General features: G+C 49.0%; 1 protein-coding gene across 3 annotated transcripts in view; it reads right to left on the reverse strand.

The window, feature by feature from the left end:
• Positions 1-10330, reverse strand: part of ABCB10 (ATP binding cassette subfamily B member 10) — a 35926-nt gene extending 25596 nt beyond the window's left edge. Inside the window, exon 1 of one of the 3 annotated variants that reach the window (XM_074818501.1) lies at positions 10253-10330. In XM_074818501.1, coding sequence (XP_074674602.1) covers positions 10253-10322 — 70 coding nt within the window. In that variant the 5' untranslated portion in view covers positions 10323-10330. Of the gene's footprint in view, positions 1-1929; positions 2154-2254; positions 2607-10252 lie in introns of those variants that run through there. The other 2 variants (XM_074818500.1, XM_074818502.1) reach the window with 2 other exon arrangements.
• Between the last annotated feature and the right edge of the window lie 2 nt (positions 10331-10332).

A 10332-nucleotide genomic window follows, 5' to 3' on the forward strand; every position in this document is an offset into this window, starting at 1 on the left:
CACATGGAATCACAGAAAAGGTGTGTATCACTTCACGCCACAGTGGTAATGCTATGCACCTATGTTACCAACTACTGGTTGTATTAAATGCAAAAGATCTGGAAGAGCTCAACTTTCTTGCTGAACAAAACAGCACCTGTAAGCCTCTGAAGAGATCCCACAGCATTTGCTTACTGGTTATGTGGCCTTGAAGAAGAAATTGAATGTTTTACCCTTGGTTCATTGTTTCATACAGTGAAACCATTAACCTTCCTCTTTCTTTAAATGCAGGAAGAACAGAGATATTGAGTTTTTAAGTTTCTCAGTACAAAGATGCAACAGCAACAAAACGTCTTTTAGATACAACAGGCAGATGTCATTTCCCTACAGTCACCTACAAGGCATTTTACCCATATTTGTTATTGCTGCATTCTGTAATGTCCCAAAGCATTTTCCTCATTAGCTTTTCCACCCTCCCACTTAATTACAACAACAAAAGTTTTCCCTGAGGTAGGGTGTCAATAAAGAAGAAAAATTTTACATAAATTCACTCCTCTCCCAGAACCAAGACCAGCAGAACGTTGAAAAGCAGTTATTACATTTGCGTATTTTTTCCATCCTCATGATTTGATATCAAGTTGTTATGTTGGTTTTTGGTTTTTTTTAAATTCAGGCCATTTTGTTATCTCAAAAGAGAAAACTGCATGTAGCTAATTTTTAGTAACTGATAGTCGATTTATATAAAACCATCAGCAGACTGCACAAATTAAGGATGCTTAGCCCTATTTTAAAACATAATTACAAGCAAGTATACCATACCCTGCTTGTGATAAACAAGTCAATAGCAAGTATCCATTAAAGTGAATTAAGTTTAAGTCCTTAAAATAACCAATTTATTTGTTTCAATTTCAATGGGAAAAACAAAGAACTTTGTTGTAAAATCAGCAGGCAATCTATCCGATCAGATACTCACTTCTTCACCAAAATCTGAATAGATTGAACATCAGTTACCGGCAAAAGACCTTTTACTTTTTAGTCTATAAGCCAATGAAGAAAAATAATCCTGAGTAAGACTGAAGCTTTACTGAACATTATACCTTTTCCCTGCTCCATCCAGCCCTGTCCCAGCAGTTTTCCCCTGCTTTTATTCTGCACACCCAACAGTGGTATTAGCTGCATAAAACAGGTGTTCATGGCACAGACATAATTTCTTAAAAAAATTTATTTGGATTCAAATTATTTTGGCTATCTCATGCCAACATGTAATGAAGCTCTGTAACTACCCACTGTGAATAAAATCTTGTGCGAAGTATTTTTTATTTCTCAAAACCACTTCTTTCTGTAAGTCTAACTACCTCACCTCTTTTCTCTTGAGCATCATTTACCCATTCCGTGGGAACTACCTAAGTTTTTGCAAAGGCCTCACACTGCCATATCACATATGCTGCCCACCAATAAAGGTGGTTTTAAAAAAAATAAAGCACATAATAATTTGATATTGTTTTCTTACTAACAACTACTATTCTGTTATTCCCATGAGAAGCAATGCCAAGAAAAGTTTGTTTCTACTCTTTGTAGATAAGGTATCAGGTATCACTGTTTAGGGTGCAATTTATACAACCATGGTGCTTGCCATATAATCATTAAAAGTAAGTAAATCGTTTTCAAACCATCTTATAAAAATTTTAGGCAAGAAATTCTTGGGAGACAGAACTCCAATGTATTTAAAAAAAAAAAAAAAGCTTAGGATTCCCATTTTTACTTAATTCCAGTCTCAGGCCCGAGTTGATTGCAGGCTGCCTGTGAAGAAGCCAGCACTGAACATGCATAGAGGCATTAACAACAGTACTACCAAAACGGAAGAGTTCTGGAACTTCCAAAACTTCTGCCTTCTCTTCAAAACAACAACAAATTATGAGATGCCAAGAGGAGGATGGGGGGAGAACGCACGTTTTTAGCGTTTTACACGTTATCAAATGCCCGCTCAAAGCCTTCACGTTGTGCCCAGACGCTACCAGATGCGGCGGTTCGGGAGGGAAATACGACCTTCTCCTTCCCCCCCGCCGCTCCGGGCTGTGCCTCCCGCGCCGGGGGCAGGCGGTTGGGCAGGGCAGGGCCCCCACCCCGGCCGCGCACCTCAGCCCCAGGAAACCCTCCGGGCGGGGCCGGGGAGCACCACGCACCCGCGGCGCCCCGCCGCCCCCTCCACGCTCGGACAAAGGCCCAGGGAGGCCCCCGGCGCGGCGGCGGGACGGCCCCGGGCCGCGGCCGGTACCTGTCAGTCTCCAGCGCTCGGGGTGCGCCAGGGCCAGCAGCCTCCAAGCCTCGAAGCGCGGCGGGGCGCCCGGAGCCCCCCGCGGCGGCGCCGGCGGCGGCTCCGCATCCGCGGCGGCGCTCAGGGAGCGCGGTGCGCTGCCCGCCGCCGCGGGTGGGAGGAGGAGGCGGCGGCAGCACGGCGCGCCCAGCGGCAACAGCAGCGGCGGCGGAGCGGGCGTCCCGCACCTGCTGGCCGGGCGCGGCGGAGCGCGGAGGCCGGCGGCCCCGCCGGCGGCCCGAGCCCAGGGGGGCGGCGCCGCCCGCCGCAGCAGCGGCAGCAGCCAGGGCAGGCGCGGCGCGTAGCCCGCCATGCGGCCGGCGCGGCGGCGGCGGAGCTGCTGCTGCTGCTGCAGCCGGTCCCCGCCGCGCGGGTCTGCGACAGGAGGAGGCGCCTCCGCGCCGCCGCCCATGGGCCGGCAGCCGGCGGCCCGAGCCCCAGCCGGCCTGCGGCGCGCTGATAAGGCTGCGGTCGGTTGTCGGCCTCTTCCCGGCCACTGGGCCGCGCCTCGACCCCCAGCCAGCGCCCTCTGCCGCCGCCCGGCCCAGGGAGGGGATGGGATGGGGCCGCGGCCTGCCGAAATGGCGCCCGAGCCTGCCCTGCCCTGCGCGGTGACGGCAGAGACCCACCTGGGGGGGGGCCGGGAGCTGAGGCCCCCGACCCCGGGAGAAGGAAGCAGGGAATCAGCTCCCTTCCCCGCTTCCTCCCTCCCAGGCCTGCGTGGGTCACGCCAGGGGAGGCCATCTCCAGCCGGCCTCGTGGTCCCGTGTCCACAGCACGGCCTGCCTCTGTGCGGGGGTTTGGTCTTGGTTTAGGCATGAGATAATCTACAGCCAGAGGAGAGTTGCCTGTCAGAGGCACCACCTGCCCGACCCCGTGCTCAGGCTGGTGGCTCCGGGGTCCATACGAACAGGCCTTACGCACTCCGGCTCAGACTAGAGCCTACAGGATCCATATGAACAGCCCTTCATTGATACTATCTTCTTCACGTATTACTGCTCGGGGTACGAGCCATCTTCCAAAGAATCAGCTGCCCCTAAGCTTAAGGAAAGGAAACTGAGTCACTGGTTGATGCAGCTTTCCTGAGGCAGTGGGGTGCTGGAAGCCAGAGCAGGGAACTGACCCTGCTGTCCTGTTTTCCCCACTGGGGAGCCAGGGATAGGGGTACCTACGCTTTGCTTTTAAAATTTTGAGTCAACCTTCTTTGTGAATTAGTTACCATTGGCTTTGTTTTAGATTTGTTTTGCAAGAGCACTGTTTGAACAACCACGCTTTAAAGTCTGCAAATGAGTAAAATTGTATTAAGAGATCAGGAGAAAAAGTATTTTGCTACCACAAATGATATAGCCAAATTCCCAGTATTTAGGCAAATTGAGGGGTTAGCACACCCAGCGAGCATGCTGAGGGAAGGAGCCTCATCCTGGGAAAACCACCACCTTGTCGGAGCTCTTTCCCTTGATATTTGAGTAAATTAGCATGTATCTTCCTCGCAGCCCTCAGGTGACGGCTGAAACGTTTTGAGACCCACGCTGCCAGGGCAGTGGCAGGGCAGCCTCACCCGAGATGTTTGTTTTTCCCCCTTTCTCATACCTGGCCTCCCTGCCCTTTACAATGCTGTCCTTTGAGGCTGCGAAGAGGAACTGTATAGTTAAGTGAAATCCCGTGATCATTTTCCAGCGCCCGAGGTGCCTCACAGAACCAAAGCGAACAGAGCCCCTGGAGAGCAGAGCAGCGAGGCGCGGGGTGGCACACGGTGACCGGTGTCAGGCACACGCACCTCTGGGCCGCAACTGACCCCGCTTCACGCCAGGCCTCTGGGAGCGGTGCCCGTGTGGGAGCTTACCCCGACCCGCTCCACGGGCGTCCGGGGAGCGGCATCGCCGGTTCCCGGCGAGCAGCGCCTGCGTTTCCATCAACGCTTCGCCCAACGTTTCGGTCAGGGAGGGGCCGCCGCGCCCTCTCCTCAGCGCCCCGCGCCGCGGTGGCCGCCAGGGGGCAGGACGGCGCCCGCGCCGGGCAGCGCATGAGGCGCTTTCTCACGCCGCCTCCCGGCGCCCAAAGCCCGCGGGACGTTTCTGGCGCTCGCCGCTTCCCCGAGCGGCCTCGAAAAAAGAGGCGCAACCAATCGATCGCTCGGGAGAGGAGCGAGACTGGCGGGACGGGGCGGAGCTGCGCCGGGCCGGGCCGGGCCGAGCCGGGGGGGGCCGCCCGCCCTGTGCCGGCCCGGCGCGGCCTTAGGGGGAGACACCTCGGCTTCGCCGTGCGCGGAGCCGCCCCGTGAGGGGGCGGGCGGGAATCTTGACCTGAACTACCCCCCCGTCCCCAGGTTCAGGGCGGTTTCAGTGTTTCTGGTTATTTTGCTCCCCGTTTGAAAAGGCGGCGCAGCGCGTTGCCGCCTGCCGCGGGCGAGGAGAGGGCCCGGTCAGCGCCCCTCCGCGGCCTTGGCCCGACCAAACCCGTGTTCCCGCACAATGGGGCTTTCTGGGGCAAAACTGTGTGAGATAGTCTGTAAAAGGCGGAAGGACCCAATAACATGCGGTTTTTTTAATAGGGGTGGTTAGTTGAGCCTGCTGTGGCCTGTGAGGAGCCACACGCTGTTGCAGGTTGCGTGCCACGGGGCTCCCCGGGGCCAGCGCCGTTCCCTGTGGCCGTGGGGACACACCGCCTCACCCACATCAGCTCCAGACTGGGCACCCCCCACACCTCCAGGGCCTGGGGATTAATTGGGGTCTGGGGTGCAGTACAGAGAGCAAACCTCGGGCCTCGGAGCAATACAGAGGGCCAGGGCTCTTGCCCAACCCACCACAGCCTGGGCCCTCTTCCCCTGCAGAGTGCTAGAAGGTGCAAAGGGGAAACCCACTAAAGGCAGGGGAGGAGAGAGGTGAAAGAGAGGCAGGTACAAGCACTGCAAGGAGGACACACTCAGGAAAGTTTGCAGAGGTGAGTTTATGTCTTCCAGAAAAACTTCAGGTGCTGCAGGCTGTCCTGCCCAACCTGTGCCATCACCAGATTATCTGACTGGGAGTATGAAATCTGATGGGGTCACATGTTGGAGATTAAACTGCAAATGCTAAATTTATATTTAGTTATTGCATGAAATAGTTTTGTAGCCTGTTCTGCATCTGTAAGGAGAAACAACTGGGCACTGCAGGACAAAAGACCTTGCATCGATCGAAGCAAGCAGTACACAAAAGCAACACAGAGCATTGAAATCCCACAATATATGTTCTTCCACAGTGCCATTAGAAGGCAAATGAAATACCTCCATCGTGAAATGAAAGCCTGACTGAAGCATGTAGTTCCCACTGCCAGGTGCACAGTGGAAGAGCGCAGGTGTGCAGGGCAGGGGCTCTAGTATCCCTGCACATAGATGTCACCGAGATGCACGAGGTCATCTCTCGATAAAATTTTGCAGGTAAGAAGCACCACGTGCTCGCAATAAAACAATCCATACAGACACTATCAGTGCTTCAGGAAGGCAAGTTCTCTGCGCTTGTGTATTTCCTGCTCTAGCTGCAGGATGAGGCTGTTGGAGAACACAGGATGTTTTCTCTTGAGAGACTCTGGAGAAGTAATAAAGAATTATGGATAAGTAATTTGAAAAAAAAAAGAGAAAGCCAAGCACCCCCTACCTCCTTCAGGACAAGGAGATCTGACTGACAAAGGTGATGGGAAGTTGCAACAGAGCTTTACGTTCCAGTTTGGTTTAGGCTTTGCTTGTGGGGAAAAAATAGTGTAAAACACTCCAACAACCCCTAGACTCACAGATGGCTAAACAGTCATCCTAAGTGGCCATGAAGTATTTGCACTAGTGGAGTGGAGTTGCCAGGAGGGAAGAGAGCACCTAAAATTCTGACTATTCTTTTCCAGTTTGTTTACCACATGCAGATTGCTCTGCTATTGCCTTAAGCAAAAATGGCAAAAGCAACAGCAGTCCAGCGCCTAAGTCTCCAGTTAAGCTGTCTACCAATACAAAAAAAATGAGCAAAAGCTGTGCAAATACAAAAAAAATGAATGAAAGCTGTGCAAATATGGCCCATTTCAACTCTAGCAATGGGTTGAAGTTGTGATGTGTTAACCTAAAATACTACAAAGTTGCATGTGCTCTCTCAACTCCAGACCTCAGGATGCCTGAGCTAATGGTTTGGGCTTGGCTGCTGTCTGGTGTTGAACTACATGCAGATCCGGAAGGATCTGTGCTACTTTTAAAGGGCAAGTTGTCATTACACGGGTTTTGCGGTGCTTTCCTGGATACTAAACAAATGACCATCCTCCAGATGCACTCGGCACTAGTTTGCCTCGGGTTGTCTTACAGCGTGACCCCAGTTTATCACTGCAGCAAGCACATGGCAGTTTCTGCCCTTATTTGCACTGTCCTTTCCCTCTCGGTGAACTATGAAGCATCACTAGCTATTGCAAAGCCAGGTCCAAGGGCTGGCCTAAAGCAGATATCAGAGTGGACAGACACTATCACTGCTGTCCAGAGACAACAAAACTCCTTCTGGCAAGAGCGGTTTGTTATCTAGAGGCCTCATTCCTTGTAGAGTCCACCCTCCTCTCCTCTATCCATCACTTCTAGGAACTTCCTGAGACTCATGTGCAACCCAGCCTTTGGCTGCCTCAGCGAGAGCATTGCTGTGCCACTGAACAGAACTATGGCGCTCACTGCTGTCTAGGTAGCTCGTTTGTCTAAGTGTAAAAGAGAAAATAGAGTTTGATCTGGCACCTTCCAAATTAGGGGCAGGGGGTTCAGGATATTCCCTGAATACGCCAAGATCAAAGGCTTCTCTCAGATGGAAACAGGTACTTCAGTATGCTACAGCCTACCTCTGTTAAACAATTTTAAGCCACAGGAAAAAAAAAAAAAAACAACAAAAACCAAAACAAAAGCCAGGCTTGATTAAGGAAATATTTACAAAGAATTTAGGAGCAAGGAAGGCAGCTTCATTATTTCAACCAGCTGCCTGATCAGCCCTGCTACCCTTCCAAAGCTGCTGGAGTTGGTGCTGTTGCATGATGTGTAGCAGTGTGAACAGAAGCATTGCTACTGGTTGCAGGGAAGAAGCGATAGCAAAGAAACAGAAGCAGACACCATCATGATCCTAGTCTCATACACTGACACTCATAGCTTCCATGCTACCTCCCATCCTCTTCTCCAGAGCTGGAGATACCAGTACACCTCTCCCTTTGACAGCTCAGTAGAGGGATTCTGGTGGTTTCTTCCTCCTGTTCTCAGGCAGTGTCAGAGGAGCACTGCCCATGTGCTGATATGCTTGTAGAGCACCAGACACCATAAAGCCCTGTTCTTAGCTGATCCCCTGGCTGTGTATGCTAAAATATTTTTGTTATCAGGCTTGTCATAAACAGAGGATCATGACCTCACTGAAGATCACAAACCTCTGCAAAGAGAAGACAATTTTATCCTAAAAGAAACTGCAAAGACCTGGACTAAGTAGGAAAGCTGGGCTACCAAGGAAGCCATCTTCTGAAGAACTCTTCTTCCTCGTTTACCTTAATGCAGCTGATCCCTTCTGTCTGAAAACAGGATGCATGTTTTAGTTATAGAGCAACACCTATGATATCAAGTTATAGAAATAGCTTCCAGAGCTGCCTTGCTCGAGAATTTCACTGTCCCAAGAGAATATTTCTGCAGGATGACAGACATAGTGGATAATGCCTTGTCTTAAACCGGGCCGTTAGAATATACCACCTTCTCTGTACAACTGCTGCTCAGTGCTGTGGTATAGCACTGTACAGGAAACAGAAAGCTAGATGCATGTTTAAAATTGTTAAAAAAGATTATCAGTCTGGAGACAAATTTTGCCAGTATTTTATACTTGAAATACATTGAGCATGGTAGAGCATTGTTGAGTTATTTCAGTCAGTTTGGGCTCCTATCCAGTACTTCTAAAAAAAACCTCATAGCTAACATGCAGCATGACGGGATGGTCTTTGGCGAGGGACATCCAGGCAGTTAATTTAACTGTCACATTGGTGTCTTGTAATGGTACAGTTTTAGAGCCTGGCTCACTGTGAGCAACTAAACACCACTCAGAAGGAAGGCCATTTCAGGACTTTGTTGAAAAACCCACTGAGCCTGGACGACTAACAAAGTCAGCAACAGTTGAAACAAGGTTAGCAAAATGGCCTGAAGTCCTTTTTATTTTTCTTGGCAAACCCAAAGGATCTGTTAATGGAAATATAATTTGTGTAAAATGTTTTTAGACTTAAAAGACACTTGTAAGAGATAGCTTTTTCACAAAGGAACCAGAATGGGAAGGAATAGGATGAATTTCACCTTTTGGGAAGTTAAGATGTTTAGACTGAACAGCATGGCAGCATGCTGCTTAGGAGATGCCAGTGTTGAAAGTGGGAAGGGCAACTCTAACATAGACCTGTGAATGGGTGTAGCAGTTTGTTTATTAGAGCAAATACCCTTCTTTCATCAGTATTCAGTAACTACCCATGGATGTGTACCTCAGCTTTGTCTGTATCTATCTGACACTTTTTGAAAGGGTGTTTTGCTGTTGATTGCCTTTTTCAATTGAAGAGGTTAGGGAACAGAATGAAATTATCAGATAACAGATGTTAAAACCAAGGAAATACTTTTCCCCCTTATAAAAATCAAGGTGTAGAACTTCTTGCTGCAGCAAATTGTGGAAGCTACAAGCATAGAGCTGATTAATAAAAGGGATGAGACAAAATTAATGGAAACTAAATCCATCAGCAGCTATTGCAGATACATAGCCTGCAGCTCTGGAGGTCTACTTAAAAAAAAACCAAAACCCCAAACCAATAAACAGTAACTATGAGAAGATAGGAGCGTGTAAACAATGGAAGGATCGCTGGCTATACGCCCTCCTTCTCCGAGCATCTCCTGTTAGTCACTGGCCGTTAGTCACATGCAGTGCCCAGTGCACTGTGCATCGTCCAGAAGGTGCATGAAGTGAGCAGAACTTTGCGGGGGAAGGAGTACCCAGCTATGTGACTGAGAACTGCGTTACACACAGACTCACAAGCAGCAACAGTCCCTGCTATGACGCTTATTAATATTTGAGTGTTTAACTCAAATGCTTTTGTGGTTTTTATGATATATATTTAAAATAGAATAAGGAAGGGGTCTGGGCAAATGCAGACATTTCTGAACTACACAGTTAATAGAGATTATGGTCCAAATTTTGCTAGACTTAATGGTATTCCTTCCTCCCACTCATACTTTCCTCCCAGTTCTGCCTTGAAATTCAGCCTGTCAATCAATTTCAGACATTTCTCATAGTCTAGATTGTTTCCTGGTTTCTTGCCTTCAAACATTTACATTCCACAAGCACCAAAAACTGTCCACATAAAAGTTTATAGGTTTTAAGTGCATCATTAGCGATACTGTTTTTTTCTAACACCTCAGAAATCACATTTTTTAGCCTATGTATGCATAATAGGATTTGCTTCCTAAGTCTCTTTACTCTTACTTGTCACTTTGTATGTGAAATACTTCAGAATAACCCAACTAATAAAAAGTCCAATTCCACTGTAGAAGTAAGGGAAACTTTGTTGTCTACCCATCTCACCTTTAATTTCCCCCCCACTTTTGGTTGCTATTTGCTCTGCTTCAGGACCAAAAGTCCAGCTGCTCTCTAAACACTGCTCAGGACATATGGCAACAAACAGCAAATGAGTTCCAGTGAACACTGGTGAGCCATATCCTTCCTAGGTATTCACACAGGCATTCAGCCAAGCAGTTCGAAACTTTGCTATGATACAAGAGCAGTCATTTCACAATGAAATCTTTGAGCTAGAATCTACAGAATCAAGCAAAACCACTCAAAAACCATAGAGATTACTGCAGTTTGAAGAATGCAACGCGTTTAGTCTGGTGAGCAGTATCAGCTCAACAGATCTGAAGAAGGTCTCTCTAGAGACCTGCATAGCACAAAGCATCAGCAATATAACCATCTCCCATACCGTTTTTTTCAAAATGCCTAATCTTGGTCTGGGATTGTTGAGCTGCTTCACACTTTTGATATCCAGCCATCAGAAGTTTT

The sequence above is a fragment of the Strix aluco genome, chromosome 3 (assembly GCF_031877795.1).
Source record: "Strix aluco isolate bStrAlu1 chromosome 3, bStrAlu1.hap1, whole genome shotgun sequence".
Lineage (NCBI taxonomy): Eukaryota > Metazoa > Chordata > Aves > Strigiformes > Strigidae > Strix > Strix aluco.